Source organism: Muscardinus avellanarius (genome assembly GCF_963383645.1).
Source record: "Muscardinus avellanarius genome assembly, chromosome: 13".
NCBI classification, from domain to species: Eukaryota; Metazoa; Chordata; class Mammalia; order Rodentia; family Gliridae; genus Muscardinus; species Muscardinus avellanarius.
In genome coordinates this window covers 37086445-37110339 of record NC_137799.1, presented here as the reverse complement: position 1 = coordinate 37110339, position 23895 = coordinate 37086445, and the positions used below count along the sequence as shown (strand labels likewise).

The 23895-nt window shown below is 47.2% G+C and overlaps 1 protein-coding gene across 2 annotated transcripts in view; it reads left to right on the top strand.

The window, feature by feature from the left end:
* Window positions 1–1509: 1509 nt before the first annotated feature.
* The window catches only part of TMOD1 (tropomodulin 1), a gene marked incomplete at both ends in the record, with an annotated part of 63290 nt that continues 40904 nt past the window's right edge, over window positions 1510–23895 (top strand). For both annotated transcript variants that reach the window (XM_080708512.1, XM_080708511.1), the window contains 2 exons: window positions 1510–1629; window positions 22379–22535. In XM_080708512.1, the coding sequence (XP_080564638.1) occupies window positions 1510–1629; window positions 22379–22535 (277 nt within the window). The remainder of the gene's footprint in view (window positions 1630–22378; window positions 22536–23895) is intronic.

Sequence of the window (23895 nt, the reverse complement as noted above, 5' to 3'; positions counted from 1 at the left end):
ATTTTCTAAGAGGAGAAAATCCCGTGACCTTCTCAGAGCTGACTGACTGATCAATAGAGACAGGTAGAGAACAGGGTTTATTTCAGAGAGAAACTTCTGCTGCATGCACAGCCCTGGGCTGGTCCCTGAGGGTGGGGTGCAGCACAGCAGCCCCTGCCTGGGAGGATGCAGCAGCTGCTTAGAGAGGTGGGGACCCAGTGCTCCTCCACAATGCACCTGGGTTCATGAAAGGGAGGTGGCTGTAAGCTGGGCTTGTCCTGTTATCAGACAATTTTTGTGAAGCTAGAGAATAGAAAGGCACAAGGCCCCACTGTCCCCCAAGGTTAGGTGAGAGGATGAGAGGCATAGTAGGAGCACTCATGGGCTAACATCAGGCGTCCTGAGTCAAGCCCTATACCGACCTTCAGTTTCTTCATTGACAAAGTGGTTTTAATTCAAAGACCAAACTTCCTGGACGCGTCTTGAGACTGGAAAGAGTTAGCAGGTATGGAAAGGTCATGGTTATGAAAAGTAGCAGACACAGGGTCTAAACACAAGTGTTGGGTACCATCTGTGAAACAGGAATTGAGTGGGGCCTTCTCCAACGAGACAGAGCAGCCCAGAGGGCGCAGGCGTGGACCTTGGTCCCCCGGTCCCTGTGAGCAAATTACTCTTCCCTCTGTACCAACTCCCTCGAGAGAGAAACGAGGAGTTCAGGCTAGACAGTGTCCTTCTGGCCACGGCATTAGGTGATTCTATGAAAAATGCCCTACGATGCAACGGCTAGAGCAACACGGGCTCGAAAAGCCACCAGACCCGAGTTCAATCTGTGGACCTGCCTCTTCTCAGTAGAATGGCATGGGTGAATCGCTTAACCTCTCTAAGCCCAATGTCCCCACCTGTAAAATGATAATAGTAAATACCTCACTCATTGGTTAAATTTGAAAATGCTCATGACTTGTTTAACACATGGCTCGGCATTTGGTAGTAATAGTCTGATATTTCTATGTAGACTGCTTTTCGTCCAGATTGAATGCGATGATGTAGGTGAGGGGCCTGCATGTAGTGAGTGTTCAGTTAGCCACTGACAACCTTGCCCTCTTGAAAGGCAGTCCTGGCAGAGTGGCTGGCATTCAAGATTCCCACTGGGGCCTTGGGTGGAGGTGGAGGGTTGGCCAGAGAAGCATTTGAACTACTTGAAGTATAAAATTGCTTTCCAGCACTCATATGACATTTAAATCACCCATTCACTCTTAATCAGTAGCCACATCCATTACAACCAAAGCAAGCCATTCAACCGCACGCCCTCTGGAATTCTACCTGGTTCATCGTTTTACATAATTAGGGCAACTTCATGCAGATTTCCACTATAATGATTATCCGGTTATTCGTAAGACACATCCAAGCCACCATGTGATGACAAGCTTCCTTTTGCTGGTGGATGAAACCAGGGACAGTTTTTCTAAGATGTTCCTCTTTCTGCTGTGTCATAGATCAGCACAGAAACTCAGAAGAGACAGTTCTTCCATCATGTCCTACAGACGAGAGCTGGAGAAATACCGTGACCTGGATGAGGATGAGATCCTAGGAGCCCTCACAGAGGAAGAGCTCCGGACGCTAGAAAACGAGCTGGATGAGCTGGACCCTGACGTGAGTGGGTGCTAAAGGAGGACACGCCGTCCCAGATGCAGGGATGACCACCATCCCCGGGGCAGGGCCATTCCTGTGCTTCTTGAAGCTGCTGCTGCCTTCTGCTCCACTTGGCAGTGATGCTGGAATGGTGGTGCCTTTGCAGGGTTTTGTCTGTTTTTTTAAGTGTTGTGTTAGAGTTCTCCAGAAAAACTGAACCAATAGTTTATATATAGATACAGATAAAGATATAGATAGAGAAAAGTTTATTCTAAGCATTGGCTCACGTGGTTTTGAAGGCTGACAAGTCCCAAGATCTGCAGCTGGAAACCCAGAGAGCCAATAGGGTACTCCAGTCTCAATGCTGGTAGGCTGAAAAAAAAAAAAATTCCAACTTGATTTGGCAAGAGGAAATCCTCCCAATCATGGGAGGGTCAGCTTTTTTGTTGTTTAGACTTTCAACAGATCAACAGACTTAATTCAATCTACAGACTCAAGCGTTAATCTCATCCAGAAACATACAGATACACCCAAAATAACGTCTGACCAAATGTCTGGGCACCTGTGGCCCAGTCAAGTTAAATCATAGAATGAACTATTGCAAGTCCATGTGGCATCCAAATGCATCTCTTCAAACCATAGTTGGTCTCCAAATAGAGACAATAATGTGTTGTGCCGGGATGCAGGCTAGAGAAGAATTTCATGACAAGGTTTGAACTACAGGCAGGTTTATTTAGGGGAGAAACAGAATTACACATTCAAAGTTTTAAAGTTACTCTCAGAGGGGACTTTGAACGGGAGGGGTGCTGCTCCCCTCACTGCAAGCCACGTTGCTGGGCACCTGGAGGCAGGAGGTTCAGCCTGGAGGCAGGATGAGGTGTGACCATGGAGGTTTTACATAGTTTTAGATTTAAAGCTACTGCCATTTGTCCTTCCAGTTGCCTCTTCCTATCTCTTCTCTCCTTTAATTGGCAACTGTCCTTTTTCCCATGCCTGTGAAAGACACCACAAGGTCATCATTCTTTCTAATGTGATACGACCACCCTATGTATGAAAGAAAACACACCAACCCGTTCCCCAGGAGGGGAGGCAAGATCCTTGAGTGGTGTTTACTCTCCTCCTCCATACCCTATAATTTAAACACTATGATGAGAAATTAATAGTACTTAAATACTATGACATAAAATAATACAGTTCATTTTACATGATAAGGGAATAAGAATGGGAAAACCCAAAGATACTTATTACACACACACACACACACAAACACACACACTCCCAAAATAAGGAGAAAAATATTGATGACAATTACAGTTCTTGTGTCTATAACCAGTCAGATGGAGGTAGCTGGTATTTATAACTACCTTTCTTCTGCTACCATTCTGCATTTCCTTTGCTCTTAGCAAGCATCTCTGCTGGTTGTTCTGACCCAGCAGGGTGACTAAACCTTCATTCCTGAAGGGTCTGAGGCATTCATAGTCCTGCCTGGATTGTAGTTTTCCATCAGCCCCAATTACATGGCATGGTAATACTAAGAGATGCCCTAAAGGAGCTCTTGTATTCCAAACACACTCTCTTCCCTCCACTGCAGAGCCATAGTCAGTTTCCCTCAGTAGTTGGGATCAGCCGCCCCAGTGCTGGGAGTCCCTTTTCTGCTTGCCTGTGGAGGTATGAGTAGCCCAGATGGCCAGGTGGCAGCTTTGATTTCCTGTTCAATGGAATCTCCATGCCTCCAGTGAGAGAGAGCATCCCTCCCTTTGCAACCAAGACTTCTAGATAAGCAGAGCCTAAGGTCAAGGGAGCATGGAGCAAAAGTGTTGCTTGAAGCCACATGGGTAATGATGAGGACTGTCACTCCCATTTTCAACCTTGAGTCCTAGACCTGTGAGTCCTGGCTATGGCCATGGACGACCCTTGCTTTAGAGTGTGCTCAGCCTTCAGGAGAACCTGGCCCAGCCCTTGGGGGACTGTGACTGAGTCTTCCAAAGGCTCTTCCACTGTTCTATCAAGCCTGTTGTTTTTGGATGGTGGGAACATGTGTCACAGGATGAAGTAGCTAAGAAATAAAGGACTAGATGAAGCCCTCTCACTTGCCTGATGTTTTATGATTGCATTTCATAGTTGGCACATCGAGAAGCCGTTTAATGCTTCAGTTTAAGAGGTTTAATGCTCAGAGTTTGCTTCTGCAGTCCGAATACCCAGCATCAGGATGTGGAGGGCTCCTTGGGTGTGTGCTGCTTGACAAGCCATACTGGACCCATAAGCAGGACCAAGGGAGGGATTTCTAGTGGCTTACTAGTTATAGGGTCTCCATCTATAACCATATTCTGGGTACCCAGGTCCATGGTCAGCACAGAAAAGGTAGATAATGAATGCTACTGAATTAGTGCATTTCCATTTTGTATATTTTTAACTAAAAATGAAATGTTGCATGCCTTTTAAAAAAATCATTATTTAACTCTTCTTAATGTGGGAGTAGAGTTTGGATCAGGCCCTGTCCTGACACCCATGGACACTGAGCTAGCTGTTCTCCTTCCCTAGGCCTCAGCATCCTGTCCACATTATGCTGGAGTAGGATGGTCCCTTTCATCTCCAAGCTTCCATGAGCTGATAACCTGGTCTTAGCTCCAGTCTTGATGAAGTGGTGTCTTTCCACATAAACCAGACCTCGTCTAGGGTCTGGTTCCTAGGCCTCATGGAATGGCATATTCCTCCAGCATTTGGTCCTGGTCCTGTATGCATGGCTTTCCCCTGCATAACCACACGGAGGCTGTGCCCTTGGAGAGGCTGCTCAAGCTGGTGAGGAGTGGAGAGCCTGAGGCTTCCTCCTCTCCCACCCCCTCTCCTCCTGCTGGGCTGCATTTCAGTGAAAACAAGCTATAGAGGTCAGGAACAAGCAAACATTCATTTTGTTCCTGCAAAATTATTCTGGTCTACTTCTATACTAGATCACTATGGCCTAGGATTAATCTCAGTACTTGAAAAGCCAACACAGGAGGGTTGCAGGTTCAAGGCCAGCCTCAGCAACTTAGCAAGACCCTGTTTCAAAATACAAAGGGCTGGGGGTACAGCTTGGGGGTGGAATGCCCCTGGGTTCAATCCTCAGTACAAAAAAAAAGTGAAAACAAACAGGGCATGTGGCTTCTTCTAGTTAACTCAATAAACGTGACTCAGGTACCTGCCCAGCCCCAGGCCCTGTGTTGAGTGCCCACAGAGCAGCCTGGCAGTGACTCTGCCCTCCAGGAACTTGGGGTAGTGGGGAAGTATGTGTAATAAACCCTCAGAAAGGAGCTCAGAAAGGATCACTTCTTACTGGTGAGAGGCTCCACAGAGCTGGTGATAATGGGACTGGGCTCTGGATCTCCCTAAGTCAAGAATGAGAATGAAACGCCGGGTGCAGTGCAGCATGCCTGTAATCCCGGCACTTGGGAGGCTGAGACAGGAGGATCACAGGTTCAAACCAAGCCTCAGGGTCAGTGAGGCCCTCCGCAACTTAATGAGAACCTATTTCAAAATAAAAAATAAAGTAGTGCTAGAGGTGTAGCTAGGAAGTAAAATGCCCCTGGGTTGAATCTCTAGTAACACACACACACACACACACACACACACACACACACACACACGCACGCACGCACGCACACACGATTCCCTTGGATAGAAGGTGTCCTGTGCAGGCTGGGAGGGAAGGTTCCTGTGGGAAGGAAGAGGAGGAGTCCTGGTGATTTCTGTGTGAGGCTTGATAGAAGGGGTTCAGGGCTCGCTGTCAGGGTGGGGTGGCAAGGCAGACAAGAGTGGTTATTTCTCAGTGGCCTGTGGATCCCCTAAGGCAGGGACCTAGTGTGGACATGGTGGTTTCAGGAGCCAATTCTGAGCACGGAGGGGACTGGAAGGGGTGCTGGGGACACAGGGAGAGGGGGAAGGGGCTCAGGTGTCCTGCCCAGTGGGTAGGGGAGCAAGAACTTTTCCCAAAGACGAGGCAGGGCCTGCCCCTTTTCCCTGCTGCTGGTGTCCTGAGCCACCAGATGGGGCTGAGGTTAAATGAGGTTGTGGCTGCAAATAGGGCAGGCGATGACAGGGGTCAGAGCCAGCGTCAGCCCAGGACTGAGGAGGGGGCAGAGGGAGGGGCATTCTCAGAACTGAGACCCAGATGGATGTGGTCCTGCCCTTGGCCTGGCACAGAACTCCCCCAGGACCCACCCCAAGTACCAGGCTCTGGGCCTCAGCATCAGATTCCCAGGGCCCATGCCCCTCACAGGGCCAGCTCTGCTACCCAGGTAATGGGAAGAGGCCACTCTGCTTGTGCCCATGAAGGGATGGATGGGCACAGGAGGCTCAGATTGCTGAGCAGCCTGCCCGGAGTCACAGCACAGGCACCGAGAGTCGGGTTGTAAGCAGACTCCAAAGTGTGTATGCGCCAGAGAAGCGATTGTGCGGATGGGCCTGGGAGTAGGCTGGCCATCTGAGACCCGGGGTTCTCAGTTACTGGGGTTTCAAAAGTGACATTTTCAAAGCCCTCTTTCTCTTTTAGTTCAAGGAAAAGAAAAACAAAACCAGAGGACCGAAGGTAACATAGGCCAGTGGGCTTTTTGTCCAAGTCACACACAATGGGCCCCTTCACAGAAATCTCTGTTACCTGATTTCAAGACAGTGTGTGGGTTTTGAAAGGCCAGTGGGGCCCCCTTTTTTCTGAGAGCACAACACACCAGCTCCAGTTTCACCCTGTTTGGTCGGCTCTGAAATCACAGCTGAGGGAGGAGCCGGCAGGTGTCCAGCGCCCCACTACGGAGCCAGAACCGACCCAAAGAGGGAAAGGAACTTACTTCAGATCAGAGCCATCCAAACAGAACCAGAGCAGAGCCCAGGGGCCCTGGCGCCCAGGCCACCCCCCTCCTATGTACCCCACATTCCTCCTTCCTCCTGCCTATAGTTTTATGTCACAAGCACTGGCCTGGCACTGGCCCTGAGTTGGTGCTGTTCTGAGCACTTTGAAGCTAGAACTCCCTCAACCACCATCCCAATCCTCTGAGGCACACGGCCAGCATCCACACTTCACAGATGGGGACCCAGAGAGGTGGAGGGGCTTGTCCAGGGTCCCACAACTTGGCAGGGGCAGCCCCAGGATGTGGGTCTTAGTGAAGCTGCTCTAAGGCTTCATGGGACTCTCCAGCAAAGAGCTTGAGCCACAGGTGTGGTTCCAGAGCGTGCTATATGCAAAATCATCCTTTTCTTCCTGGGAAGAACCTTGGCACAAAAGTCTCCAATCCAATCTTGTTTCTATTAGGATTTAGGCATGAGCTTTTCCTGTTGTTGTTGTTGTTGTTGTTGTTGTTGTTGTTGTTCCTACTGGGGTCCTAGAGAAGGTACCCAGGGGCCTTCTACCTCTGAGCTGCACCCCCAGCCCTTTTTATTTTTTACTTTGAAACAGGGTCTTGCTAGGTTGCAAAGGCTGGCCTCAAATTTGCATTCCTCCTGTCTCCGCCTCCAAAGTGCTGGGATTACAAATGTGTCCCCACAGCTTTTCCCTGCTTTTCCCTTTTTATATCTCAGTCTCTCTGGCTATAAAATGGGTACAGTTGGTCTAGAAGGCCTCAGAAGCCCCCTTGGGCTCGAACCCAATCTAACCCATGCATGATTTCCCCAGCCATTCCTGGCTGTCTCGTTACCCGAACTCAGCAAACACTTCAGAGGGTGACGTTATTGGTTATGCAATTGTTAAGCCCCAGTGTCATGTGACAGAGTGGAGTACAAGAAACTGGAAAGCAGCTCTGTTTGCAGCAGAGGATTCCAAACTTGTGCAAGTTTAAAAAAAAAAAAAAAAAGTCCCTAAAACTTACTATCTCTCCCTCTGGAAAAACTCGAGCTTATCATGAGATTGTTGCACTGGACTCCCGCGGGAAAGGAATGCTTCATGGGCTAAAAGTATCCTCTGTTGACTGATCCCCAGAGGATCTGCCCTTTCTCTCTCTCTCTCTAGTTAAGTGGACGCTGCTCTAAAGCTGAGCCAAATCCTCCCTTCAGATCGCCTTTGTCCCAGGCAGGGGGAGAAATGGGCAACACACAGAGAAGTTGAGGAAGGACCAGTCAGTCTCTGGAGCTGGGAATTGGGTGCAGGTTCTTATGTGATTTGATAGATCCTTAACATTGATTGGGTAAAGGCCTACATGGATGACCTCATTTAGTCTTCTGGAAGGGTTCAGTGTTTAGCCCCATTTTAGAGGCGGGGCTGAGTGTGGTGGTACACACATGTAATCCCAGTAATTTGGAGGCTGGGACAGGATTCAAGGCAGATTCAAGGCCAGACTCAGAAACTTAGCGAAACTTTGTTTTAAAATAAAAAATAAAAAGAGCTGAGGGTATAGCTTGGAGGGAGAATGCCTCTGGGTTCAAATCCCAGTACCATAAAATAAAATAAAATGTGTGGAAACTCAGGCTTAGAGACAGGCAAAGAAAATCTGCCCCCAATGCAGCCTGGAGGTTTCTGGGATTCCAACCTAATAGCTGCGGCCCATTGACCTGTACTATTAACCACCACCCCCATAAATGCGCTTGGAACCCAGCTGCAGAAGGGAACCGGGAGAACAGACTGGGTAATCACCAGCAAATTGTTTAGTTCTTTTCATTTTTATTTCCTTTGGAGTTGTGTGATTTTTATCATAAATACTAAGTGTGTGTGTGTGTGTGTGTGTGTGTGTGTGTGTGTTGCTGGGAATTGAACTCAAGAGCATTTTACCCACACTTCAAGTCTATTTATTTATTTATTTATTTATTTATGAAATTGAACCTAGGGATGTCTTTTTCTGGGCTACACCCCTAGCCCCAATTTTTAATTTTTTTTTTTGAAACAGAGTCTTACTAAGTTGCTGGGGCAGGTCTCAAACCTGCAATCCTCCTGTCTCAGTCTCCTTAGTACTGGGATTACAGGAGTATACCCTGATGCCCAGCTTGATTTTTCCTCCAGGCTACACCCCTAGCTGAATTTTTTATCTTTTATTTTGAAACAGGGTCTCACTAAGTTATGAAGGGCCTCACTAAGTTGCTGGGGCTGGCTGCAAACCTGTGATCCTCCTGTCTCAGCCTCCCAAACGTGAGTTTAGATGCTTGGCTTAAATATTAATCTTTAAAAAATAAAAAGAATCCACCAATATAAAGAATTTAACTATAAATATTGTTTATTAATGTGACACTTTGCAGGGAAAGTAGAATATATTTTTAAACTTTCTGCAAAAAAGATCAACAAATCTGCAGGAGAAAAGATGGTAGAGAAATGCCAACCTTGTGAAGGAATTGGGTTCTAAGAGTTGATTTTACAGTTGGCTGGTGGGGATCAGTGACACAACATAACCACAGAAACAATAATGGGAAACATCCGTCTCTCTGCAAAGCCTGGGATCGTCATCGTCGTCGTCATCGTTTTCTGTTGAGGCATCTCTGCATTCCAGTGCTGCACTGCACACTTTACAGGCATCATCTCATACCATTTCTATGAGGTCTATAGATTGACCCTCCTAGGCCAAGCTTAATGCCATTCTATAGGTAAAAAGGCTACAAATCACACAGCTATTCATGATAGACTAAGTTCGTGCAGACCCTGGCCTTCTTAGCCCATGTGTCAAGAGGTCTGACAGCCAGGGGCCATGAATTGCAAGAAGAAATGATAGAGGAGAAAACCTAGAACTGTAGACCTTCAGAGCTGCAGGACACTTAGCAGCCACCTGCCTTCCCTCCCATCTCTCCCCCAGTAGATACATACAAGGCACAGGTAGAACGACCCTGGCTTATGGAGTTCGTCCTGGACTAGTATTGCTCACTTAGAACGTTACGTCTTTCATTGAATCCTCATACCAACCCTATAAATATTACTACTATTACCCTTTTAGTGATGAAAAATCAAAACAATGATAGGTCCCTGAAGCTGAGAGAGGGAAAGGACTTGTCCAAGGACTTGACACAGCAGGTCAACAGCCCAGGCGAGAAGCTCGACCTTCCTGTAAATCCACGGGACCCTCCTATAATCCTCCCTCCGTGTGCCCCAGGTTCCCTCCTACAAGGCACAGGGCACTCCTGGCCATCCTGAGAGCAGCCAAGTTTAGTCCATAAGACGTGGTTCTCCCTTGTAACACAAACCGGCAGAATCACAAGCCCAGGGTAGAAGTAAACAGTTGAAATGGAAAGAAATAAATCTCTTCTCTAAAAATAGGCACGCATCCTTAGAAACACTGCTGGCTGGCCGTGCACAGAGCCCAGGACCGGCCTGGCTTAAATACTAATCTTTAAAAAAAAATAAAAAGAAGAAGAAGAAGAAGAAGAAGAAGAAGAAGAAGAAGAAGAAGAAGAAGAAGAAGAAGAAGAAGAAGAAGAAGAAGAAGAAGAAGAAGAAAAAGAAGAAGAATCCTCCAACACAAATAATTTAACCGTAAGACCCTTGAATTTTTCCAGTGCGCAACACACACATGAGATGCACCTGCCCCAACAGAACACCTCCATAATGCCGGGTTGAGTTGAGTGAAAGTAAATAATTATACTTGGTGGTGACAAAACTGATTGGTCGTAAGCTAATTCCATGTGGAGTTCAAACTTTTATTCTGAGGTTTCAAGATAGAAAGGCTTTTGACCCTTATTTTACAGATGAAGGCTCCAAAGCCAGAGAGCACCAGTGGCCTGTTTACAGTCTCATGGCCCTGATATAAGAACCCAGGTAGGCTGTCAGGTAGGGTACAGCATGGCTTCAAGCAGCAGACACTCAAAATTACTTGAATTGTGAGTGGTTTATTCATCCTCTAAGTAAAAGTCTAGAGACAGTGGTCCAGGGCTGCTGCGGAGCACAGCTCCCCAAACTCCCCAGAGAAAGGAACCACGAGTCAAGTGCTTTTTAGGATATTACCAGAAACTGCCACTAAACATTCTCTTAGCATTGACCAGAAATTAATTACATGGCTTGACCTAGCTGCAGGGGAACCTGGGAAATATAGTCTTAAATCTGAGTATCCAAGTGTTCCACTAAAAAGGAGAGACGTACCTGGGTGTGGTATACATGTAATCCCAGCGCTTGAGAGGCTGAGGCAGGAAGAGCACGGGTTCCAGGTCAGCCTTAGCAACTTAGCAAGACCCTGTTTCAAAATAAAAAATTAAAAAGGGCTAGGGGATATCTCAGGAGTAGAACACCCCTGCCAGTAACACACACACACACACACACACACACACACACACACACACACACACGTGGGGATGCATTTATTGCTAAGGAAGGGGAGGCTTGGTATCAGGGATAATTGGGCACCTGTCACCATGGGTTTTCTAGTTTGTCTTATGTTCTGTTCTTGTAGAAGCTCTGAGATAGAGTAAGGTGTTGGTAGAAGTTTAACCAAATCTAGACCTCCAAAGAAAACATTACAAAGGTCTCTCTCTCTAGCTGGGCATTTCCCAAAAGCCTCATCAGTGAGTCTGGTTCCACTCCCAACAGACCCCAACTCTGGCACCTTCAGAATGTGTCCCCTCTCTCACACCTGCGTGGGGCAGCACGTATGGTATAGGCCTGCAGAGTGTCTGAGCAAGATGGTCCTTTGTCCAGCTACAACATCAGTGCTGTGTGATTACAGATGGTCACATAGCACTTTCCTAGCATGCAGGGTTGGGTGCTGGGGAGGTGAGGAGGACAAAGATATATCCCAGCTTGCCCTTGAGGGGCACCCAGTCTCCTTGGAGAGAGGAATGTGGAATGCATGTACTCCAAGACAGAGCGTGATGCCAGTGAGAGTATGGGAAGAGAATTGCCAGCTCAACAGGCCCCCAAGGGAAAGGCCTTGAAACAAGAAGGCAGAGAGCAGGAAGGCTCCTTGCAGGCAGAGGGCATCGCCCGAGCAAGGCATGGCAGTGTGCGAGGACAGGGCACCATGGAACGGGAGCAGCTAGAGGTGGCTAGAACCCAGCCCTCTCCAAGAGGGAGGAGCAGCGGGAAGGTAGAGAGGTAGTAGTAGGCGGCATCTAATCGTGAAGAGCTCTCTGTGCCTGGCAGGTGAATTTGGGCACGAGTGTCAGTTGGCGAAGCCGCTAAGCGTCTGTGAACATGTTGGGGAATGACATGGTCCCACGCACCTGTCGCTGAGGTCTGGCTGGTTGCTGGTGTGGGAAAGGAAGGTGGTGAGGCCTGGGGCTTGGGAGACCAGCAGGAGGCTACAAGGACTTAAAGGAGGGCGGGCCGCTGAGCTGGAGACATTCAGAACATTGCAATCTCAGACTAACCTGCTCTCCTGCCCAGAGCAAGCCATGTTCCCACCATCTGCGGGCCTTTCCCAGTGTTGGGTTTTCTCTCTCCTTATGATGCCCCCTTCCTCTGTCTCTCCACCTGCTCACTCCTTCCTGGTTCCTGTGCTCAGGCATTCCATCCTCCAGGAAACCCAGGTCAAGTAGGCAACCACACTGGGGGGTATGCCTCCTTTAAGGCTGTGAGCAGGACTTGTACATGCATTGTCGCCCGGTGCCCAGTACCCATCTCACAGGAATAGGAAACACTTCTCCCTGTGTAGGAGGCAGAAAAGGAAGATTAAGAGAGAACAGGGCAGGGAAGGCTCCTGTACCATGATATCAGAGATAGACAAAGTGTTGTCATGATCAACAGGTCCCACCACAAACAAACACTGCACTGGGGCCACAGGAACACCTCTGAGCATCAGCACTGATGCCCTTGAACTTGACTAGGGCAGGGCAGTGAGGTTAGGGGTACTGAGCCAGAGGCCCAGCTCCTTCTGGAGAGAAAGCTAAGACAGGAAGAGGCCGGGAGCATGCGTGTTGGGTGGGGGTACGTTTGGAAAGAAAGGGGCTTTTAAAGACTTGGATCCATTTATCCCGTTTGTACGTGCCATCCAGATTTTGTGCCCAGGGCATGGGCTAGCTCTCCCCTGCCCGCCTTGAAGTGGCCGGATGTGGTGGAGGGGAGGGTGGAGGGCAGGCTCCTAGGGCATCCTGGAGGTCAATGGTCTGAACTAGGAGGAAGGGAGAGGAGATGGTGGGAATTTTGAGAAGGTTGGCCACCTTCATTTTACTCTTAACCCAGGATGGTAACTCCATGCCCCTGAGCCTCAGTTTTTCCACCTGTGAAGGGAACCTAGTTTGATAAGGAGGAGAACCTTGGCTTCTAACACTCAGAGGAGAGACCTGGCTCTCCTGAGGGGCCACCCTGGATCCAGGACCTACTCGTAGAGGAAGGCAGTCAAGAGGGGTGGAGGACTTGCCCAAGGAGGAAGCCACCCATCCCCAGCTGTGGATCCAATGTGTGGCCTTAGGCAAGGCCCGCCATCTCCAGCCCCAGCCCCAGCCCTGACTTTCTTCCAGACACCAAACACAGAGGTCAACCCACCTGCCTCAGCCTCTTCTGTGGGGTCACATGTGGTTTGGGAACAGAACAGGAACCAAGCACTTCTGGTGCTGACCCAGGAGGGAGGCATATCTCCATTCCCTGGCTTTTAACAGCACTGATTTATTTGGGGAAAGTAATGATATCGAATCACTTATTTTTTTTGTCACTTTGAAGAATCAAGGGATTTTTTGTTTATCAGTGTTAGGGGTGGAACCCAGGAAATCACACATGCTAGGCAAGTGCTCTAGCTCTGAGCTACACCCTCAGCCCCATATGGGACTTCTCATGTATGATTAGCCCCAGTCTGGAGGTGGTCATGGTGGTACTTGAGCATGCTAATGTTATATGGCGTCATCTGTAGGTAAGCTCAGGCCCCGTGGCTCTGCAGCATCGAGCCGTGTGACTTTAGGCCAATGGCTTTGTTTTCTTAGCCTCAGTTTCCCCATGTGAAAAATTTTTTAAATGACATAGAGAATCTCTTGGGGCTTTGTATCTCTGAGCATCAGGAGTCTATGGTCCTGTGTGTGTGTTGGCGGGGGAGGGGGCAATACGTGTATATACTGAACAAGCCCACAGTGGTCCTACCCTGCTATCTATAGCAATGATCATTGTGCAGGAACTTGATCTTTCGCCTGCCTGGCAGCTGTTTGCAGGGAGCAAAGGTCTGACAGTACAGCTAAGGATGTGTCAGAGTTTCCATGGTCCTTTGGAAGACTGGACTCCAGAGCTGAGTGTGAAAGTTGAACTAAGATGCTAACCTATCGTGCTAGACATCCAAATTTCAATGACACTTGAAAAGGAAGCCACCATTAAAAAGAAAAAGCAGAAGCAGGAAACTGTAGGACAGGTGGCTTAATTTTCCCCCTATGATTATTTTCAAGAATGTATTAAACTTTGTTTTTATAATTTTAAAAAATCTTAATTAAAAAGTAGGTATGCCGGGCATGGTGGTGCACACTTGTAATCCCCGCGCTTGGGAGGCGGAGACAGGTGGATCGCGCAGGTTCGAAGCCAGCCTTGCTGGCTTAAGAGACCCTGTTTCCAAATAAAAATATAAAATAGGTCTGGGAGTGTAGCCCAGGCAGAAGGGTTTCCTGGTATGTGGGCAGAATATCCAGTAAGTGTTTGTGGGATAAATTAATAAATATCTTGACCTTTCCTACCTAGAATTTTAGTCTGATAAGAACCTTAGATCAGACATGGCAAAATGGCAGCCCATGGGCTGGGTCTTGCTGGCAGATATGTTTTAATTACCAGAACATTGTTTGAAAATGTTTGGACTACATGTCAATATTGTATTCTTATTTATTTTTTGGTACCGGGTAATTGAACCCAAGGGTGTTCTACCTCTGCACTACACCCCCCAGCTTTTTAAAATTTTGAAATAGGGTCTTGCTAAGTTGCTGAGGTTTTCTCTAAGTTGCTGAGGCTGTCCTTGAACCTGTGATCCTCCTATCTAAGCCTCCCAAGCACTGGGGCTACAGAGATATGCCATTGTGCCTGGCTACAAGTCAATATTTTAAAATCAAGAAAGCCCATGTAAAACCTAGCATATCTAATAACACTGTCCACTTTCCTACAGGTCAGCAGTCTGCTGGAGCTGGGTAGTGTGGGACATGAAAACCCCAGTGTGCCGCAGTCCCCACTGCTCTCAAGTGTATAATGGCTGTCATTTTAGGCCAAGATCAGAAAGCGTCTAGAAATCCCTCTTCTACAACACACACTAACTTTCCTGGGCGTGATAAACAGGTCACCTGGGCATGAGTCGCTGCCCTCACGAGTGAATTTCTAGTTGTACGTAATAACATCAGGACTTGCTCGAATCTTATAAAAAGACTTTTATACAAAACTTTTCCCCAAAGCAAATCTCACCTGTAACCACTCTGCCTCTGTGGGTAGGATGCACAAGCACTGTGACTACAGATTCCCCCCGTGCAGAACAGTGACTGCTCTGGCCAACTCGGGGAGACGCTTCCCTGCGAACTAACTATGAAGAAAGTGCTTGCCCAGTACATTTACCTCCTGCACAACTTAAGATTAGGAGAATGAGATTTAAATCCTTCAAAGGTTATTCCCCACAGGCACCATGGAAACATACCTTTACAGGTGAGGTGTAGGCTGGTAGAGATTGTTCTTTGCTACCAGTGAAGTAAGTCTCCTTTAGGACCTTGGTTGCCACACGTCTAGGGAATGGGCACATATAATCAAGTTTTTTCTCGAATTTGGTCTATCCCCCCACCAATGACCTCCCTTATTCCTGGTACTATAAATCAGAGAGCTCTGGTGGGGTCCTGGTCCTACATCTTAGCACAGCACACTGCCTGGGCACATTCCACTCACTAATAGATGCTTGTTGAATGATGAGAAATAAAAGAACATTTAAAGATATATATATTTTTGGTGGTACTGGGGTTCCTAGAAACCCTTCTACCTCTGGTCTACACTCCCAGACGCCTAATTATTTTTTTTTTTTGTATTTTTACCTGGAAACAGGGTCTCCTAAGCCAGCGCAGCTGGCTTCGAACCTGCGCGATCCTCCTGTCTCTGCCTCCCAAGCACGGGGATTACAAGTGTGCACCACCACGCCTGGCTTAAAGATATTTTTGAATATACATGATCATCAAATATTCTCCTGGTCGGAGCCAATAACAAAATGGTGGTAGGAAGTGTGGGCTAGCCTGTGTCTGAAAGGATTAGGTTCTAATAGCCATGAAAAACACAAGGCATATTCTCTTACTCATTTAACTCCTCCATAATAATTTATATTAACAGGCACATCTCATTGTAAAATAGGGCACCATTTTATTTATTTATTTATTTATTTATTTATTTATTTATTTTTGTAGTACTGGGAATGGAACCCAGGGGCATTCTACCTCTGACCTACACCCCCAGCCCTATTTTTTATTCTTAGTTTTGAAGGAGGATCTCACTGAGTTGCAAAGGGCCTCACTAAGTAGCTGAGACTGTCTGAGAACTGTGATCCTCCTGTCTCAGCCTCCAAAATGCTGGGATTACAAGTGTGCACCACCACATGCAGCTTAAGGCATCATTTTAAATTGGGCCAGCTCTAGCTCGACCAGTTTCAGAATCACGATCGGCCACTGGTGCACAAAGAGACGGCTCGTCTCAGCATCTCATGACCGTTTCATTTAGTTACTGTGTTGGTCTTTTGAATAATTCTTCCCCATTTAAAACAGGGCATCTTAAAACCAACAGCTTTTTAAAGATATAATTCACAGGCCAAACAACTCACCCGTTAAAATATAGAATTCAGAAGCTGTGTGTGGTGGCACATGCTTGTAATCTTCGTGCTAGGGAGGCTGAGACAGGGAGATCACCGGTGCACAGCCAGCCTCAGCAACTTAGCGAGGACCTCTGCAGCTTAGTGAAACCCTATTTCAAAATAAAAAAATAAAGTAAGGTTGGGGATATAGCTCAATGACAGATGCCTCTGGGTTTATTCCCCAGTACAACACACACACACACACACACACACACACACACACACACACACAAATGTACAATTCACTTTTAGTATATTTACATAGTTGTACAACCATCACACAGCCAACTTAACATTTTCATCACCTGAAAAAGAAGCTTCATACCCATTAGCTGCCATTCTCTGTTCCTCCAAGCTCTGTTCAGGCTGCTCTAACAAAATGCCACAGGCTGGGTGGATTAAACATCAGAGACTTATTTTCTTGCAACTCTGGAGGCTAGAAAGTCCTGCATGGGGGTCAAGTAGGATCGCTTTCTGGTGGAGGAGCCCCTCCCAGTTACAGCCACCTTCTCACCGTATCCTCTCAGGGCAGGTGTTTGGAAGGAGGGCACAGCAGGCTCTTGGGTATCTGTTCTTATGAGAACACTAATCCTTCAGGATCAGAGCTTCATCCTTGTAACCTCATATATCTTTAATTACCTCCTTATAGTCTCTAACTCCAAATATAGTTGTGCTGGGGATTAGGGCTTCAGCGTATAAAGAGGGGAGGAGAGGGAGGAGGGCACAGTTTAGTCTATAGCACCAGCCCTAGAGAAGCCCTTCATTTGTTTTCTGTGCCTATGGATTTGACTGTTCTGGATATTTCATATAAATGGAATCATAGAACATGTGACCTTTGGCATCTGGCTTCTTTTGCTTAGCCTAATGTTTCAAGGTTCGTTCGGTTGTATGTATCTACCACAATTTTGCTTATTCGTTCATTCGCTGATGATGGACATTTGGCCAGTTTGCGTTTTTGGCTGTCGTGAATAATGCTGCTATGAGCATTCATATCCAAGTTTTCGGGTAAATATTTGTTTTTTATTCTTTTCCACTAAGGAGTGCAATTTCTGGGTCATGTGGTAACACTATGTCTCACTTTGAGAAGCTGCCAGACTACTTTTCAAAGAGGCCATATCCATATCGTTTTACAAGCCCTCCCAGCCATGTATGAGAGTTCCAGTTTCTCCACATTCTCACCATCACCTGTTATTATCTGTGAGGTATTTTCTTTGGGCTGGGGGGCATCCATCCTAATGGGTGTGAGCTAGTATCTTATTCTGAATTTTTTGTGCATGTTGAGGTTCTTTTCATGTGCTTATTAGACATTTTCATGTGTTCTTTAGAGAAATATATATTCAAATCATTTGCCTTTTTGTATTTGCATGGGTTAGTGGGGACTGAACCCAGGGGAGCTCTCCTGTTGAGCTACACCCCTGACCCTTTCTTTATTTTTTATTTTGAAACAGGGTCTCACTATGTTACCATGCGCTGGCCTCAAACTTGAGACCCTTCTTCCTCAGCCTTCCAAATACTAGGTTGACAGGCGCACTCCACCAGATTTATTTTTTGATTGAGTATTTGCCCTGTATTATTGAATCATAAGAGAAACTTATGTACTTTGGATACTAGACTCTTTTCAGATACACAATTTACAAACTTTTTCTCCCTTCTGCCTTTTTACTAATGCACTTTTTTTTTAAATTGTGGTACAGGGAGTAGAACCCAGGGGCTTTCTACCTCCAGGCTATACTCCCAGGCCTATTATATATATATATTTTTGGAAACAGGGTCTCACTAAGTTGCTGAGAGCCTCACTCAGTAGCTGAGGCTGGCTTTGAACCTGTGCGATCCTCCTGTCTCAGCCTCCCAAGCGCGGGGATTACAAGCGTGCGCCACCACGCCCGGCTTTACTAATGCACTTTGAAACACCAATGTTTCTAATTTTGATGGAGCATAGCACATTTGCTTCGTTCTTTTGTTGCTTAGTGTTTTTGTGTCATATCTAAGAAACCACTGCCTAACCCACAGTCACAAAGATTTATGTCTACGCTTTCTTCTAAGAGTTTTATAGTTGTAGCTCTTACATGTAGATCTTTGATTCATCTTGAGTTGCTATTTATACAGAGTGTGAGGTCACATGTTATTTTTGAAAATGAATTAAAGTAATAATCAGGAATTTAAAATATATGCAACTATCTTTAATTTTAATTTTAAATTATGTTATAATTTATTAAACATACCAATTTAAGAATATAAACTTTAAATCCTTAGGAGACTGATGTGCTCAATATTTACTTTATTTATTATTTATTTATTAATTATTTTTGCAGTATTGGGCATTGAACCCAGGGGCATCTGCCTCCAAGCTACACCCCAGCCCTATTTTATTTTATTTTTTCCAGTACTGGGGATGGAATCCAGGGGCATTCTACCTCCAAGCTACAACCCCGGATCTATTTTTTATTCTTATATTGAAACAGGGTTTCACTGAGTTGCAAGGGGTCTCATTAAGTAGTTGAAGCTGGCCGTGAACCGCGATCCTCAAGTCTCAGCCTCCTGAATGCTGGGATTACAGGTGTGTGCCACCACACTCGGCCAATATTTACTTTAAAAAGTTGATGAAATAAGAATTGTTAGAAGAGACTTTTGACATTTTGCTTTAAAAAAAAAAACCAACTTCAGCCGGGCATGGTGGTGCACACCTGTAACCCTAGTACTAGGGAGGCTGAGGCAGGAGGATAGCAGATTCGAGACCAGCCTCAGTAACTTAGTGAAGCCCTCAGCAACTTAGTGAGATGAGACCCTGATTTAAAATAAAAATAAAATGTGTAGCTTACACTGTGTTCGATCACAAGTACAAAAAAACAGTTTCATAGGTAAAACTTTTAAAATACATTAAACACTTCTTTATTCCCCTATTATAACTATGTGCCTTCAATTCAACACAGTGGTTTTCAACCTGGGGGTATTTGGCCCTCTGGGGGCATTTAGCAGTATTTGGAGACATTTTGGGTTGTCACATTGGGGGGATGGTGCTATTGGCATCTAAGTGACAGAGGCCAGAGAGACTGCTGAGCAGTCCGCAAGGCACAGAGCAGACCGCGTGCCGAGGAAGCTTCTCGCTCAGAATGTCCTTGTGCTCCCTCTATGGCAGTGGCCTCTGAGACACTCCGTAAGCAATGGGAGTTTGCAAACCCTTTCCAGCCCGGTGGGCCTCTCCCATCACAATCCTGAGCCTTTGGGGGTCCACAGTGTACCCTGGCCCCTAAAAACCCTCTATGGTGATGGAAATGGATCAGCATCCCCTGGAGACGATCAGGAAAACACAAGCGCCTGCACTTTATGTTGTATACTTCAGGTTTTGAATTTTAAAATATATCTGGATGATATATTTCCGGTCTTCTACATATTTGAGTAATTCATCTCCCGCTAAGATGTATTTTAACTGATTAGTCAGTCGTGCTGATATACATCTATAATCCCAGTTCTTGGGAGGCTGAGAAAGACAGATCACAGGCTTGAGACCTGCCTCTAATACTTAGTAAGGCTCTCAGCAACTTAGCAGGACACTGTTTAAAATAAATGCAGTTAGGAGAGTAACTCAGAGGTAGAATGCCCTTGGGTTCAAGCCCTGATACCCCCACCCCAAAAAAAAAAAAAAAATGGTATTTTAACTGATTATATAACAACAATGGTGATCAGATATATCAGGCATCGTGATGAGCACTCTTTCTACATTATCTAACTTAAATTTTCTCAAGTCTATTGGGGAGTCACCACCACCATCATCCCCATTTTAATGACAAGAAACAGCCAGATGTGTGGTGGTGACAAGAAACATCCACTTATAATTGGGAGGCTGAGACAGGAGGATACTAGGTGTTTGGCCAGCCTCAGCAACTTGTGAGGCCCTCTGCAACTTAGTAAGACCCTGTTTCAAAATAAAGAATAAAATAGGGCTGGGGGTAGAGCTCAGAGGTAGAATACCCCTGGGCTCCATCCCCAATACCATATACACCAAAAAATAATAAATAAAAGACAAGAAACTGCAGCCTCGTGGGATTCGAGGACATGCCTAGCGTCACTGTATAGCTTCATCTTTGTTTCAAGTCAGGGCTTAAGCCAGATGTGGGGTCAGTGCAGGCTGGTTACTGGGTTATTTATATGTATAGTCATATAGGGACGTGGACAGGACAGTGAGGTATGCTGGCATTCACATGCTTCACAGCAAGTGCCCAGCCATGGAGAGAAGGAGCGAGAGAGACACAGGACATCCCCACTAGCCGTGACCCTGTCCACAGGAACACAGCTGGCCTGGGAGCATCCTGTCCTACCCACGAGGTGGACATCACCTGAAAACTGCTGCTTCCAGAAAACTGGGCTGTGTGTGGCATCACTTGTGTTCCCGATCCTCACCCCCAGATCAGTCGAGGCTTGGTTTTCCATCTGCTCGTCATTCCATTAAATGATCCAGCTCTCACACGTCTCTGCTGAACCGTGGCCTGAACCCATCTGCACGCACCGCGGCACCACCCTCGAGCCCCTCATCTCTGCCTTGCACTGTGCAGCCCCGCTCCCCTACAGCTCTCCCCAAGTGGCCACACCCCCCTCTGTCCGTCGCACGGTGGTGGTAGACAGTGGTCAAGCATCTTTGAAACTTACACATGTGTTAGACGGCCGCATCCTTCTCCCAGCAGTATCCCTTTGAGTGGCTGGCGCGCAGCTATCTTTGTGTGCCTGACCTTCCTCTCTTGGAGAGCCCTTTCAGAACAGGATTTGGGAGTGGATGAGTGATGGGAGACAAGCATTTTGGTGGTGTCAAGACTCAAGACGGAATGACTCCACTTTAGTGAATTTGGGTGCACAGCAAGAAGACGCACACATACCTCCCAGAAGTCCTCTCTAGCTCTCCAAACACAAGGGGACAGGATTGAAAATGAAGATTGCCTCTCCCCAAAATCTGACCAAGGACCCTGGTCTTTGTCCTTTATCTGCCCCTGAAACTAACTGGGCAGGTCTTTCCTTGATCTGAGCCTCAGCTTCCCCATGAAGGGAGAATATTATGCATCAGGTGATTTCTAAGTATCTTTTTTTTTTTCTGCTTTGATACCAGGGATTGAATCCAGAGGAGTTCTACCTCTCAACTACACCCCCAGTCCTTTTATTCTTCAATTTTGAAAAAGGGTCTCGCTAAGTTGCTAAGGCTGTCCCTGAACCTGCAATCCTTCTGTCTCAGCCTCCTAAATACTGGGATTACAAGTGTGCACCACCATGCCTGGCTCTCTAAGCATCTTTGCAACTATAATCATCTTTGACTTTTGGGGGCCGAATTAAAGCTAAGCTCATTCGGGTGATTCAAATCCACCCTAATTAGGAATTGGCTTTGGTAGTGAGCCCACACCTCGGAGCCTGCCCTTGTATGAAGAAGGGAGCGCCACAACTGGTGGATGCTATCTTTCTTGAGAGACCCATCTCCAGGGGCGACGTTCAAAATATTTAACAACCAGCGTATCGTGACCACAGACCTGCTGGAGGCGGAAAGCATCCAGGAGGGCCCCAGGGGCTGCAGCCAGGGCATCTGGCCCACCTCACAGATCTTTCTCCTGCTTGTTTTTGGTTTTGCCTCTTTATTCCTGATTGGCAGCCAGGGTCCTACCTCAACCTCCTGTGACTTCTTTTGCCAACTGCTTGACACACAAACTGCCCTTGTTGTCTTCTTGTGCCCAAACTCTAACTTAATCCTGTTTCCCACTCAGCAGATCTGAGCACCACTCTGTGCCCAGCCTGTGTCAGTGCCCTGAACTCTCGCCCCTCGCCTTCAGAAACCTCAGAGGCAGGGACACCTGAGTGTTAAAGGACATGAATCTCAGCCTTTCTCGTGGCCCCTCATCTGCCTTTGACCTTGGGCAGCTCCCTGCCTTTCTCAGGCTCTCAGATTCTTTGCATGGAAGAGAGAGGTGGATGGATTCTGTAGCTCTAAGGCTCCCGCTGGCTAATGATGAGTTTCTGGAGAACTGCAAGTCTTCGGCAGCTGACCGCTCTCTTTCTCTCCCCTCTCCATCTCTCTCTCTCTCTCTCTCTCTCTCTCTCTCTCTCTCTCTCTCTCTCTCTCTCTCTTTCTCTCCTGCGCCCCACTTCTTGCTCCGTAGAATGCACTGCTGCCCGCAGGCCTGAGGCAGAAGGATCAGACCACCAAGGCGCCCACGGGCCCCTTTAAAAGAGAGGAGCTCTTGGATCACTTGGAAAAGCAAGCAAAGGAGTTTAAGGACCGAGAAGACCTGGTCCCCTACACCGGGGAGAAACGAGGTACCGAACAATTCTTATGACTATGTCATTCCCCAGGCATCGCCGAGGGCCGGCTGGGTGCCAGCCCCTGTGTTGGACCAAATGTGCCTGGGCCTCCTTGTCCTCCGCCTTTCCCAGCCAGGAAACACAATCCCAACTTCAAAATCATCCATGTACGGTGTAGATTTAGAAAGTTTTGGGGTAGACTGAGGAGAGAAATACACTCAGACCAACAAAACTTCTCCCTAAGTCCTCTTTAGCTGGGATATCCTGGTAATTTATCATTCGAATTCGACACTTTTGACAGTGAAAGAGGAAACTATCCGCGAAGATGTCAGGATGTGAGGCCTAAGCAAGAACCTTCCTGTGCAACAAGGAACCAGAGGCACCAGCCCAGCTCTCTCTATCCCGCTCCTCTGCTCCTTCTGCAAAGTTCCTCTCCCTGGCAGCTGCAGCATCCCTTCCTTTGTGCCTCCAAGACTCTGCTCCAGCCCATAGCAAGCCTTTTAGGAGCCCCAGGGAACAGAGGCACACGCTGCCTGGTCACCCTTCCAGCCTCCCCCCCCCCCCAGGACTCTCCAAACCCTTCTGCCTTGCTCTCAAGTCTAGAACAGACATGTGAGTCCTGTTCCTCACGTTTTCTCCAGCTCTTTTCCACCTTCCGACCTACGCACACATCCCTCAGCCCAGCCTCCTGCTGTCCCCTTGGCTCTCTTCCTACCCGTAAGAGGTGTCAAAGTTAGACACGCAGCCTGGAGCAGGCACTACCTCTTACTAGCTGCGTGAGCTCAAGTGAGTCTCCTCCATTTCCTCCTCCATAAAACAGGGTGACGGGAAGAGTATTCCCAGCCTTCTGAGGTTGCTCCGAGGTTGCAGTGAGTTCAGATATATAGAAAGCTCTTAGAGCAGGGTCTGGTACACAGCGGGTGCTACTTCAGTGTTGGCTATTATTGCCCTGAGGTCTCAGCTGTTCTGTCTTCTCTTTCAGCGAGGCTGTTCCTGTCTGCTGTGTGGGACATGTGGTCCCCTTGCAGCCCCTTCCCCCTCCCTGATTATTTTCCATGGCAGGAGCCTGTATGTGTCCCTCAAGGCTATTCACAGCTTATCCATCGCTCCTCACTCTCCTCCTCCTCTCTCATTAGCCCACATTTTCCCTGAGGGCCCAGACTTGCACATTTGTGTTCAATGGTGACCCAGCACCAGCCATCAAAGAGCTTGACAGACAGCAGAGTTGAGCAGAGCATTGTTTTAGATGAGTTAGTTAAAATTAAGTAAATGTTTAATGGACCCGGAACATGGGCTTTGTGAGGGCAAGGACGAGTCTGTCTTCTTCATACCCCAGCACATAGCACACAAAGGGCATCTAATCGATAGTTATTGA